General features: G+C 36.2%; 1 protein-coding gene across 6 annotated transcripts in view; it reads left to right on the top strand.

Annotated features, from left to right (window-relative positions):
* Mapk8 (mitogen-activated protein kinase 8) overlaps positions 1–14,464 on the top strand; it is an 81,347-nt gene that overhangs the window by 50,949 nt on the left and 15,934 nt on the right. For 4 of the 6 annotated variants that reach the window (XM_042690152.1, XM_042690149.1, XM_042690153.1 and 1 more), the window contains 5 exons: positions 453–582; positions 5,821–5,879; positions 5,979–6,117; positions 9,938–10,103; positions 13,960–14,031. In XM_042690152.1, coding sequence (XP_042546086.1) covers positions 453–582; positions 5,821–5,879; positions 5,979–6,117; positions 9,938–10,103; positions 13,960–14,031 — 566 coding nt within the window. Of the gene's footprint in view, positions 1–452; positions 583–5,820; positions 5,880–5,978; positions 6,118–9,937; positions 10,104–13,523; positions 13,596–13,959; positions 14,032–14,464 lie in introns of all 6 variants that reach the window. The other 2 variants (XM_042690150.1, XM_042690155.1) reach the window with 1 other exon arrangement.

Below are 14,464 nucleotides of genomic sequence, written 5' to 3'. Positions count from 1 at the left end.
ATGTACCTTTTTCTTAGTATTTTTTTCCTGTGTCCAGAAAGATTGAAATATTTATGTAGAGTTTGGAGTTTGTTTTTTTTTTGTACTCAAAGTAACAAGTATTTTGAGTAAAACTTGTGACTACATGTTTATTTTGCCTCTCCAGCTTTTAAGCTATCTAGTGGACCCAAACACTATGCATGGGTACGTTCGGTGCCTACCTGTTCTGGGGAGGTCTTGAATGACACGCAGTGAATAAGCAAAGGTTTTGTTCTTCTCATTCAGTTGTCTGTGTGAATCAGTAGCATTTTAAGAAAGAGGTATAAGGATAGAGGACACAGGTTGAGCAATGCAAAATGGTGAATGAACAGTTGTATTTACCTTTAAGGAAGTGAAATAATATGCATGAGTATTTCATCAGTTCAGTTTTATGGGCTTTTACTCAAGTGTTGTTTTTTAATTTCTTGTTACAGTGCAGCTTATGATGCCATTCTTGAAAGAAACGTCGCAATCAAGAAACTAAGCCGACCATTTCAGAACCAAACACATGCTAAGCGGGCTTACAGAGAGTTAGTGCTTATGAAGTGTGTTAATCACAAAAATGTAAGCGGATTTCTGAAATGAAATGAAATTAAGATTTACTTATGGATGCACAAATATTAACGTACTATTTTTAAATATTAGGGTCTTTAAATTGGTTTTCTGGTTTGAAACATCATTTCAGAGGTATGTGTATGTGTACATATGTCAGACATACACATCCAAAGTGTACGTTTGTCCCTCAATTTTGGTAAATATTATCAAAAGAAAAATGGCTTTTGAAATTTAGATTATGTAACTTCCCAACATAGACTTCATAGAAGGAGTTTTAAAGAAATGTGTTAGAAGAACTTCATACTTAAGCTCAGTTTTTGCTTCTCTATAAAGCTAGCATTTCAGAAAACTAGACAACAGAGATGAAATTGTTTCCATTTTACTTTGCCCATGGTGTGTGGGATACACAATTCTGATCACTTCTTCATAGCTCTGCCCATCTCCTTAAGTGATGTCAGTACTCACTGATCACTTTGTGTTGAAAATAACCAGAGGTGTGTGTGTGTGTGTGTGTGTGTGTGTGTGTGTGTGTGTGTGTGTGTGTGTGTGTGTGTGTGTGTGTGTTGGCTTAACTCAGGGCCTGAACACTATCCCTGAGTTTCTTTGCTCAAGGTTAGTGCTCTACCACTTGAACCACAGCTCTGCTTCTAGCTTTTTTGGTGCTTAATTGGAGATAAGAGTCTCAGACTGGGCTGACTTCAAACTACAATCCTTAAATCTCAGCCTCTTGAGTAGCTACCAACACCTGGCTTAATAAGAGATTATAAAGCAGTTAGGTTAAACTTATAAAAAAAATCTTTAAAGAGATTTAGGAAAACATTCTGTTATATTTTCTATTTTACACTAATCATACTGATACTTTAATGATTATTTTAATGGAATAATTGGTCCAAGCCAACTGGAAATAAACTAGGAGAAAATTGCATCAATGATAGTTTTATGAAGTACTGGACCAGACACATCTGGCTGAGGATGCCCTTCTTCTTCCAACAAGAAGCCAGACATGTTTGTCCTGCTCGCTATGGCCTGGTGACTCTTGGGTGTAGCTACTCATGGTCCTGTCACCTGTGGACTCAGTTTTACGAGGAGGGCTGATGAGGTGTTAACTTAGTTTCTCCTTCCTTGAGGTGTCCAGTCCCTCCTCCCCACCAAGCCTAGGTGACTGTCAAGAAGTGGAAATGTGGGAAGCATGTATCACATGATTGCTACTCTTGGAAGGAGCTGTTCAAAACATGCTGATTGAGTGTCTTTCATGATGAATTTGAGTTTCTCTTTTAGCCTGATCACTTCCCTTTGTACTTTGATCAAGTTCTCTGATAGGAACCGGCACTATAAGCATTAAATGATGTTTAGAAATCATGTCACCATTTCACTCACATGGTCTTAACAAATAATTCTTTGTTGGAGGCCTGCTAGCAAGTAATGCCGCATCCATCATTTTTCCTTTTTTTTTTCTTTTTTGGTTTTAGACAACTTATTATTAGTTTGCCACCTTTAGATTTCAAAGGTAAAATTTAATTACTCTCCCTACAATATGAGACATTGCTTTTTTTCTTTGACTCTTCATTTATTGGGTCTACTTCCCAGTTTTGCTCAGTGTATCTTCATCATAGCTGGAATTTGGGGGCATATTACAGAAATTATGTGTGAAGCTGTCAAAAGTATCCCTTATTCTGTATCTTATTCATGTGAATGTTATTACTGGAGTCGTTTTCATGAAATCTTAGGTCGTGGGGCCTGAACTCTGGGCCTGGGCGTTGTCCCTCAGCTCAAGGTTCAAGGCTAGCCCTCTACCACTTGAGCCACAGTACCACTTCCGGCTTTTTCTGCTTACATGGTGCCGAGGAATCAAACCCAGGGCCTCATGCATGAGAGGCAAGCGTTCTACCACTGAGCCACCTTCCCAGCCCCTCTAAATTCTTCATATAATATATCTAGTTGCATTTTTCTCATTTATTGATTCTGGTTTTGTTGATTTTTGTCCACAGAAGGAATCAATGACTTTGTACTCCTCTCTGATAATTATTACTTCTCCCAAAGTAATCCTATACCACCTACTAATCAATACATGAATTTTTTCTAGACTATCCAATCTATGATTGATGGTTTCTTTTATTCCCATTAGAAAAAAAACAGCAAGTGACTGACTTTTGTTTTTGTTTGTTTTTATTAACATGGATTAATTGTACAAGTAGGGCTTTATTGTGACATTTCCATACATATATACAATGTAGTCCAATCACCCTTTCCCCTTCTATACTCTGTCCCATCCCACTCCCTCTTAAAACAATTTCAATTAGGTTTCATTGTTCTATTCTCATACATGCAAATAAAGGACTTCCATCATGTTCATCCTTGTGCACTGTCTTTGTTAAGCCTTCCCCCTTCTAGTCTGCCATCAGAGTCTGTTTTTAGTGTGTATTAGTTGCAACCAATAAGTTTTACTATGGTATTTCAGATATGTGTTTATTATATTTTGCCCAGAATAATCCTCTTTATTTCCTTCTCTCCCTTTCCTCCATCCCCTGTTAATTAGTATTTTGGGGGCTAGGGACAGTATTGGGATTTGAATTCAGGTCCTCAACTTTGCTTGACTTGCTTGCTTCACTGGCACTCTACCACATGAGTTTCCACCCGACTTTTTGCTGTTTATTTTTGAAATAAAGTCTCATAAGCTTCTTTGCCAGACTGGCTTAGAAACAAGATCCTCAGGATCTCAGCCTCTGGACTCATACTCTTTATGATTTTAATATTTCATGGTGTATGTGTACATTTTTTTTTACCCATTCATCTGTTTTTGAGCACCTTAGCTGATTCTACCATTTATTTGTTGTGAACAGCACTGCAATAATAATAAGCATGTAGGTACTTTCTTGTATATTGATTTACACTCTTTTGGATAATGCCTAAAAGTACAATGGGCCTAGCTTATGATAGGTCTATTTTTAGTTTTGAGGAACCTCCATACTAATTTACACTAGTTTACATTTCAGTAACATTTTATGTGGGCTCCTTTTCCCCTGCATCTTTGCCAATAATTATTACATTTTCTTGAAGATTGTCATTCTAACTGGTGAAATGGAATCTTAGTATATTTTTACTTTCCTTTATGACTTAGGATGTTGAACATTTCTTCGTGTGTCTATTAGCCATTTGTATTTCTTGTGAGACTTTCCAAGTCACTTGCCCATTCCATTAATTGCTCTATTTGTTTTTTATGTTCTTTTTTTTGATTGGTCGTGGGGCCTGAACTCTTGGCCTTGGCGCTGCCCCTCAGCTCTTCAGCTCAAAGTTAGTGCTCTACCACTTGAGCCACAGCACCAGTTCTGGCTTTTTCTGCTTATGTGGTGCTGAGGAATCAAACCAAGGGCCTCATGTGTGCAAAGTGAGCACTCTTCCACTGAGCCACCTTCCTGCCCAGTGTTCAATTTTTTTTAACTCTGTAATTCTGGATATTCATCATTTATTTATTGAATAGCAGGCAAAGATTTTCACTCATTCTGTGGTTGTGTCTTGTTTCTGTTGTGCAGAGTTTTGTTTTTTGTTTTTTTGTCGGTCATGGTTCTTGAATTCTGGGCCTGGCGTTGTCCCCAAACTCTACAGCTCAAGGCTAGCACTCTACCACTTGAGCCACAGCGCCACTTGCGGTTTTCTGGTGGTTAATTAGAGATAAGAATCTCATGGACTATCCTGCCCAGGCTGGCTTTGAGCTGCGATCCTCAGATCTCAGCCTCCTGAGTAGCTAAGATTTACAGGCGTGAGCCCCCAGGGCCCGGTGGGCCGAGAGTTTTTCATTTGATGCCCAATTTTCAATTCTTGTTCTTGTTTTCCGGAAAATGGGAATCCTATTGAGAAAACTTGCAGAATTTTCCCTTTGTTTTCCTGTAGTAGATTTAAAGTTTCATGTCTGACCGAATTCTTTGGTCCATTTGTAGTTGATTTTTGTACAGGGTAAGAAATGGGGTGGGGGTCAAATTTCAGTCTTCAGCAAGTAGATGGCCAGTCTTCCCAGCGCCATTTGTTAAAGAGGCTGACTTATCTCAAAAGAAAAAAAAAAATAGAAAGTAAATGGCCTGTAGCAGTCTGAGTTTTCTATTGTAAAAGTGAGAGCATGCTGAAGAACATAAGGGGCTTGAATAGAAATGAAAGTTGTGCCTTAATTGCATGAAGTCCATGTAAGTGGCAGTATGTATCTGAAACTCTGAAGCTACGCAAAGGTTTCCAATGCGTTTGGGGGAATTATTTACATATAGATGTTTGGAGATGATAACATAGATAATTTCTTTCATGGGATGGGTAGAAGAGAGAAGAATATCCTTATAAAGATGGTAGTGAGAAAGGGTATGCCTGTGTATGGATCACTGAATTTGACTAGAAATGAAGGAAAGTGGGAAAGTGCAATGTTATTTAGAACTAGAAAAATAACAGATTTTTGTCAGGAAATGACAGATTTTGTAGAAATAAGTGGGGTAAAACTGGTAGATGTGTTTAAGATTTCCTGAAAAATAAGTAGATAATTGTGTAATACTAGTCCTTAATAAAGTGCTCATAAATATAATAGACTATAGGGGAAAACCTTCTGTTGATAGGGTTTTTATTTTTAAAACTTTCAAAACAATTTTAGATTCATAGTAAAATTAAGAGGAAGGCATAAAGAGTTTTCATACAACTCTCACCTTTCCATATATGTACACCATCCCTCAAATCAATGGCCCCTTACCAGAGTTTGTTAGAATTGCTGGACCTACAGTAAAACATCATTATCACCTAAAGCCCATTGTTTACATGTTATAGGTTTACTTCCCCCAAACCTAGTGCAGGAAATCAAAGCCAGCCAGGCCCTGGTGCATGCTAGGCAAGCACTTTAGCAGAGAGCTACATTCCTCAGCCTCAGTTCACTTGGTGTGGTGTACTCTATGTGTTTGAACAAATGTATTATATATATATATATATATATATATATATATATATATATATATATATATATGTACAAATATATATATACATATATATGTGTATGTACACACACTTTTCTATTATCCATTTTCACTACCCTGAAGATCTTGTAGGTCTCTAGTCCTTCCTCTTCCCCAATCCCTAGCATATGCTTTACTATATAAAATAAATTTATTTGAATTTACAACATAAAATTTGAAAGATTTTAAACTAATAAATTTTTTATGTTTACAGTTTCCAAATAAAGTATTAGGAGGTAGCGTCTAATTTTTCTTTTTGCCTTTACCATAGATAATTGGTCTTTTGAATGTTTTCACACCACAGAAATCCCTAGAAGAATTTCAAGATGTGTAAGTATGGTAATTAAAATTTTGTTAGTATAAAATTTTGTTATTTTTCTTAAGATTGTTGCTGTATACCTTAGCTGTCATCTTTTTCCACCTATGAAGTTACATAGTAATGGAGCTCATGGATGCAAATCTTTGCCAAGTGATTCAGATGGAACTAGATCATGAGAGAATGTCCTACCTTCTCTATCAGATGCTGTGTGGAATCAAGCACCTTCACTCGGCTGGAATTATTCACCGGGTTAGTAGAAAATTCTATCACCATGTTCTCATTTTAATCATTGAGTTGAAATTCATACCACAGAATGAACTGTTTTAAAGTATACAGTTCAGCGCATTTAGTCTGCTCATAATGTACACCAAATGTTGAATATACTATCACCCTGAAAGAAAGCCCATATCCTTTTTTGGCAGTCACTCCTCATTCCTTTCTCTCACCATGGTGCTGATCAGCTTTCTGTATCTAAGGGGTTACCTGTTGTGGAGATTTCATACAAGTGGAATCATATGAAATATTACCTTTCGTGTCTAGTTTCTGTCACTTGGCATGTTTTTAAGATCTTTCTGTGTTATAGCATACACCAGTACTTCTTTTTCTTTTGTGTTCTGTTTTACCACTTTTGTCCATTTATCCATCAGTGGACATCAGTAGACTTCTGCCTTTCAGCTGTTAGGGGTTGTGCTGCTGTGAAATGCACATACAAATGCTTGTTCAGATAGCTGTTGATCATTTCTTCTGGGTATGTACATCAGAAGTAGAACTGCTACATCTTAAGGTAATTTTATGGTTAACTTGTTAAGGAGTAATAAAACTTTTCTAAAGCAGCTATACCATTTTGCATTCCCAGAAGCAGTGTACAAGGTTCCAGTTTCCCCACTGCCTTCTCAAAACTTTTCAATTCAGAGTGGATATCAGTATTTCATTGTGGTTTTGATTTGCATTTCCCTAATGACTACTGATGTCTACCATCTTTTTATGTATTTGGTGGCAATTTGTGCATTATCTTTGGAGATAGCATGTAAACCTTTTGCTTCTTAATTGGACTGTTACTCTTTTTTGTTGTTGTTGAAGTTCCTTATTTATTATGTATAATAGATCTTCATCACTATATGATTTAGAAACATTTTCTCCCGTTCTATAAGTTCTTTTTTCATTTTGTTGATGTGTTAATATGTGAAAAGTTTAATGTCATGAAATCTGGTATTGTTTTTCTTTTGTTGTATGTGCTCTGGTGTTATATACAAGAATCCATGATCAAATTCAGAGTCATGACAACTCATCTCTTTTTTTTTTTTTGTGAGATCTTTTTTATTCCTTTGGGCTTGTTTTATGTATGGTGTAAACCAAAATAGGGGGTCAATTTTATTCTTTCATGTGTCTCAGCTCTAGCTGTTAAGAGTATTCTTCCCCCAGTGAATGATCTTATTGTTCTTGTCAAAAAACAAAATAAGCAGAAAGAACCCAGCTGGCTATAGATTCATGGTTGTATTTCTGAACTCTTAGAATTTTTGTATCTGGCCATATATTGGTACCACATTTTTCTGATCCCAATAGCTTTATATTAAATTTTTCTATAAGAAAGTATGACTCCTCCATCTTTGTTCTTTTTCAGGTTTTTTTTTTTTCACTATTTGGGGCTCATTGTGGTTACATAGGAATTTGAGGATCAACTTTTCTCTTGGTTTAAGGATTTCATTAAATGTATAAATTGAGTAGTTTTGTCACGTTAAGAATATTTGATATTCTAATTTGTGAACATCTGCTATCTTTCCCTTTCCCTAAGTCTTCTATGCTATAATAAAATATAAAAGATTGTGTTAAACAAAATTTTTTTTTTAATTTCTTCAAGTTCTGGAATCTAAAAATCCTCCATCAAAGTGCCAAAAATTTGGCTTCTGGTGAGGCCTAAAGCTGCTTTATAGTCAGCCATCTTCTTGTGTTAAATGGCCTTTTTTTCTGATGGCATGAGAATTTTAAAACGCCATACTTTTTTTTATTATAGGAGCATCAATTTATTTGGATTAAAGTTTCAGTCTTATGGCCTTGTTTTAACCTTAATTACTCTCTAAGGACCCTGTCTCCAAATATGGTCAACAATGAGGCTTGTTGCTTCAACGTAAGAATTGGGGCATGAGCCTAGTGTAGTTGCTCATTTCTATAATCCTAGCTACTCAGGAGGACTGTAGTTTGAGGTTAGCCCCAGCCAAAAGTAAATGATACCATCTCACAAAGTAAGCCCAAGGAGGTGGTGCATTACTCTCTGGGAGGCTTGGTTAGGAAAATCATGATCTGAGGCTGATCCAAGGAAAAAACACAAGACCTTACCTGAAAAATACCTAAGCAAAAAGGGATGGGAGTGTGGCTTATATGGCTAAGTCCTGTTTTGTAAGGATGAGGCCCTGAGTTCAAACTCCAGCACCCTCCCCTTAAAAAAACAAAAGAGGCAAGGGAAACAATTTAGTTCATTACATGGGACTTCTGTTTATGGTTTTAAGTGTTTATTTATTTTGCCTTAATAGTTTATTCCTAGGCATTTTCTTCTTTTTTTTTTTGTTGGTTGATTTTCCTCAGCCAGTCTTTTTTTTTAAATTTTATTTTATTTTATTTGAGAACATACTGTACAGAGGGGTTACAATTACATGGGCAGGATAATGCATACATTTCTTACCAAGCATTGCAGCCTCCTCCTTTGTTTACCCTTCACCTCCCTTCCCAGCCTCCCCCTTCCCCCCCACCCAATCATACCCCCCCCCCCCCACACCTACATTGTAAAGCTGGTTTTGACATGACATTTTGTACTTCTCATTGTTGCAACAGGTCCACCTGAATCCTTAAACGACTTGTTTGTCCCCGTCTCCTCCACATGTTATACTGACATCAAATATAGTGAAAGCGGGGGTTACACTGTGGGGGAGGGACATACAAAGCAACAAAGAAATAATCTTATAAATGCGTTAGAAACACATGCATGAAAGAAACAAAAACATTAAAATACATATTTGAGGGTTCGTTTTCCTAACATCACATTCTCTGACTTTTTCCGCTTGACTCATACAGGCATTTTCTTCTTTTGGAAACTATTATAAATTGAATTATGTTCTTTTCACAATTATTATGTAGAAAACGAATTGGGGTTTTTTGTATATCGAGCTTATGTCTTGCAACTGTGATGAATGTATTAGTTTTATAATTATCTTACATGTATTCTTAAAGCAATTTTCTATAATATAAATCTTAACCATCTACACCCAAGTTTCACTTCATGACTTTTTTACATTTCACTACTATGAAGTGATGAAAATAGTAGGCATCTTTGTCTCATTTCTTTCCTGAAGGTGAAGACTTTCAGTCTTTTGCCTTTGAATTAGTTTGTTTTCCATTGTTCACAGACTTTTCTGCCCAGACTGATTTTGTACCTTGGTCCTCTAGGTCTCATCTGAGTAACTAGGATTCCAGGTGCAAGCTGGCTTTTAAGATTGGGAGTGTGTGTGCTTAAACCGTGACTTAAACTCAGGGTTTTGTATTCTTGCTTAAATTCTTGTTCATGGCTGGCACTTTACTGCTTGAGCCACACTTACAGCCTCGTTTGATTTTTTTTTTTTTTTGGAGGGTGCGATCCCTGAACATTGCTATGAAGCTCCAGCTACCCTCAAACTCCGATCCCCCTGCCTCAACCTCCTGATTCTCAGTGTTGAGATTATGGGATGGGCCACTATATTGGGTATAATAGTTTTATTTGAGCTTTAAGATGCCTTGTAAATCTTTTTTTCTGTTACCCTTTTCCCACCAAATCATTTACTATGTTTGATCAGAAATTTCTAGTTAGAAATGATTTCTATGAAATAAGGCATGATTAACTTCTGTGATAACTTCAAGTTTGAAAAGTGGCTTAAATCTGACCTAAGGTTTACCCATTTATGATGAATCTGTGTAGTGACATCATAGAATAATGAAAAGTTAGGTTCACTTGTTTTTAAATTCCAAGATAACTCCTTGTGAACTGCAAGATCATGATGGTATGTGTCTTAGCAATCATTTTTTTTATTTTTATGTTTTGAAGGACTTAAAGCCCAGTAATATAGTAGTAAAATCAGACTGCACTTTGAAGATTCTGGACTTTGGCCTGGCGAGGACTGCAGGAACAAGTTTTATGATGACCCCTTATGTAGTGACTCGCTACTACAGAGCGCCTGAGGTCATCCTAGGCATGGGCTACAAGGAGAACGGTCAGCACACACATCTTTGAAATACTCTTCTCGTACTCTTGCTTTCTTTTGTTAGGTTTCTTACATAATTAATTGAAATACACCTGAGTTATCAGGTGATAATGCACTTGAGTATCACTAGGTTTTATGCTAAAAATCTGAAAAAATATGAGTCTTATTTACTTAAATGCTAACACTATTCACATAAGAATCCATTTCTACATGAGAATAGAATATCTGCCCTTTACTTGCCTGTAACATGAAACTGAGTATGTACTTTGGTATACAAGGAGGCAGGAAGTATGAGTGAAAGTCTCAGTGGCAGTCTTAGCATGCTGTAGTGGGTTCGCCCATATTTCTAACACCTGAAGTGAATGCTAATATCAGGAACACTTTCTGTAAACTTGGAGAGCTGCAATAAGGCCATTCTGCTTGATGGATAATTAAGGTGATCTCTCAGAGAAGAACAGTAATGTTTCATCAAAGCTTGGTTCCAGTCTTAATAAGATGCCTTTATAGTATTATTATAGTCAAGTGGTGCATTGGGTTAAACTGGTTACTTAAATTAATCCCACATACTCTGTAGAATAAGACTTCCTTAGCTGGGCGTCAGTGGCTCACACCTGTAAACCTAGCTACTCAGGAGGGTGAGATCTGAGGATCGCAGTTTAAAGCCAGCCTGGGCAGGAAAGTCCATGAAACTCTTGTCTCCAGTAAACCACCAGAAAACCGAAAGTGGCTCTGTAGCTCAAGTGGTAGAGCCCTAGCCTTGAGCTGAAGAGCCGAGTGCTCAGGCCCAGAGTTCAAGCCCCACGACCGACAAAAACAAAAAAGACTTCCTTTTTCTAGGAAAGAAACTGAAATCGCAGTTCACTTTGAATCCAGAAACTTCATTCACTCTAGTTTTTTATTAAAATATCATTGGAATTGGGATTTTAACTATTTTGCTATTAATATTTTGTTCTTAAGTAACCATACTCTTCTATTTTTATACTCTATACCTAAAATTTGAAGGTTTTGTTTGATCGATACTTTAAATTGATACTTGAAGTAACTGGCATGAAGTTTTTGTTTTGCTGTGAAACTTAGCAGTTGTCACAGATACTAACAATGTGTTGTGTCCTATGAATATGACCATGGGGTAGCTTCATATCAGAAATGTACACTAAGAAAATAATATCATAGCGCCAGCCCCAGTGGCACTCATGCCTGTAGTCCTAGTTATTCAGGATGTTGAGATCCAGAGGTTGAGAGCCAGCTGGAGCAGAAAAGTGAGTCTCAGTCTCCAAAACTACCAGCAAAAAAACCCAACTGTAGATACATGGATTAACTGGTAGACTGCCAGTCAAGCAACACAAGCAGTTGTGGCCTTCAGTTCCTATCCTAGTACTGGAAAAATAAGACACTATCATGAAGAAGTTCGATAAGAATTAGACTGATAGTCTTAATTATCCCACCACCACCAGAAAACAGTAAAGTGGAATACTCACTCACATTCCTGATAACTGTGTTAATGAACAAGGGTAAATAAATTAAACACTTGTCTTAGACATTCCCCCCACATGCCTAATTTGCCACTAAATGTCTTTTCTAGCAGGCTACTTAATAACATTTTGAACAGTGTGGAGCAATCTAATGTAATTTTAACCAGTCCTTTGCAGCAAGTTTTTATGTGTGAATAAAGCTTATATTATCAGTCTTCACTAACCCTAAAAATAACTTCTCTAACTTGTACCTTTCAAATTCTTTTTGTTTAGAAATATTTTTGAAGAATCCCAGCGTAAATTGTGTCCTTCTTTAACTTATTTGCCATTTTTTTTAATAAAATCTATAGAGAAAGTTTATTCTAATTTATTTTTGTGAAAAAAATGAAAACAATGGAAAAATATTTTCTGGTAAGCTAATATTTGAGTATTAACTTCTCTAGATTTGTTTCCTTGAAATTGGATCCTGCTATAAAGAGAAGTTTGTGCATATTCTAATATGAGATTTTAGGGAAATCTCAGTTACAGAGGATTTCGGGAAGTTACTTCCAGTTTAGCTGCAGTGACTGCAGTCTTCGTTTAGCAATGTACTAGGAAGCAGCATCTTAAGTTTTATAAGTTCACCAAAGTGGATAAGGGGTAGCTAACTCAGCTAGGTGCCAGTAGCTCATGCCTGTAATCCTATCTATTGAGGAGGTTGAGATCTGAGGATCTCCATTCCAAGCCATCCTGTGCAGGAAAGTTTGTAAGACCCTTATCTCCAGTTAACCACCAAAAAGCTGGAAATGGAGCTGTGCCTCAAGTGGTAGAATGCTGGCCTTGAGCACAAGAGCTCAGAGATAGCACCTAGGACCTGAGTTCAAAATTTTAAAAAAGGCATCACTCTCTAACATCTAATCCTACCCTTTTCTTCTTAAAGAATCTAGATCTTCATACTTAAAGCCAAGTTTTTTAAGGCATTTCCTTTTCAATACTTATTTTCTCACTTGTCTTCCTATTAAACTGCAAATACCTTCTCTTCTTTTAAAAGTCAAACCCAAAGGTATAAATTGACTCAATGTGTGATTAACTTTAGAAAACAGGAAGAGATTTCCAAATTGTCTATTTCTATGTATAGCGGGTTCTTTTTAGCACTTCTCAGAGCTCTTTAAAGTTGGCAGGAGACTCTTGGTAGATAATAAATTTATAGGCATTTGCATACTTTGTCCAGCCAAAAGGAACTTCCTCAACTCATACTACTTTGGTTTTATGAGTCTTAAAAACTAAATAGAAAGTATATGAAATACATGTCTGTTTATTAAATTTTCTCAATAGATTGTTCATCCTCTAAGCACTTGTTCCTTTAGGAGTAGTGGTGTAAATGAAGTAGAATGATGTTGCCAAGAAAATAATTGACTTCAGATTAAATTTGTGATATCCGGTTTGAAAATGTCTAAAGAATTCTTTAGATTAATATCTAAACTATAAAAGTATAGACACTGTTTTTGCTAAATCTTTTAATATGCTAAATTGTTTCTGCTCATGCTTTTTTTCTTTTATTTGACTTAAAGAGAGAATAATGCACAGTATAATGCAGTTTAACCACAAGATAGTATATTTTTTGTAGTTTTACTACAGTATGTTACATTTTTAGCTTTGCTTACAGGTTCATTGGGTTTACTTCATATTTAATCAAATTCTCAGTTTTAAAGTGTACAGCTTTATTAAATTCATTCAATCTGTGCATAACTCTCACTTTAAAATTAGATATATAGTTAAAATGCCACAGTTTACATTTTCTTTTGTGAACCAAAGCTTTTTGAAAAATACTTTGTTTTGAATTATTCCATTAGCTAAAATTATAATCATGGTTTTCTGTGATGCTTTGCAGTTTTTATATAACACAATCATATTATGCTTCTTTGATTTTAATGACCTTTTGCTTTGCTTTTCCTTCTTTCGTGCTGCAAACACATAGTGGATTTATGGTCTGTGGGGTGCATTATGGGAGAAATGGTTTGCCACAAAATCCTCTTTCCAGGAAGGGACTGTATCCTTGTGCTGCTGCAGCAGATTAATTAGTTAGGAGATGAGCTTCCTTATGTTCTCTAATGAAAATGAATATGCTACATTCATACATGGAGGTGTTTTTAAGCTGATGTAAAGTTTGTGGCTGTTATAGTTCCAAAACCCATTGAGCTAAGAAGCTGAACTATTTGTAGGCTGCATCTGGCAGTAGGACATACAGTCTCTGCTGGTAGTCAGAGCACATTCACTGTCACTTATTTTTATTTTGTACTGCTTTCTATGATTTTAAAGTGTACATGGTGTGCGTGGTTTTTTTAAATGTTTATATAGTTTCTTTTTATTTTAACCAAAATCTTTATGTTAATGTCATTGCATTTTGTTTTCAGTTGACATTTGGTCAGTTGGGTGCATCATGGGAGAAATGATCAAAGGTGGTGTTTTGTTCCCAGGTACAGATCGTATCCTTATCTTTGGCCTAAAATGTAGTTTCTAAAGGTCAAAATGTACGATAGCATTTCAGCCTGGTCAGGTCCACTGTATTGTCTCTCCCTAATATAAAAGTATTATTAACTTACTCTTTCAAAATACCACCACTATTTTATATAGACTTTTCCTTTCCCTCATTTATCCTTTCATATTGCTAATTCTGAAAAGGCTCAAGTGTGATTATCTATAGTTACTGGCTGGCTTTGAGTTGATTGACTTAACCCAAATAAAATGCCATGGCTTGCGTTAAAATTTTCTAATCATTAAACACTTGAGTAAGTCTAGAAATACTGAGGACTTAATATGAAATTTGGAATTGTCTGGCCCTCCTTCTCTTTTTGTTTCCCACCTCCTTTTTGTGTTAATGTTCTGTGTGTTTTGTGTCTTGATTGTTGTCTTATCACT

Source organism: Dipodomys spectabilis, unplaced genomic scaffold (genome assembly GCF_019054845.1).
Source record: "Dipodomys spectabilis isolate Male_0828 unplaced genomic scaffold, ASM1905484v1 ptg000136l, whole genome shotgun sequence".
Taxonomy (NCBI): Eukaryota; Metazoa; Chordata; class Mammalia; order Rodentia; family Heteromyidae; genus Dipodomys; species Dipodomys spectabilis.
Note: the sequence above shows the minus strand (reverse complement) of the source record. Positions and strands in the feature narration are given on the sequence as shown.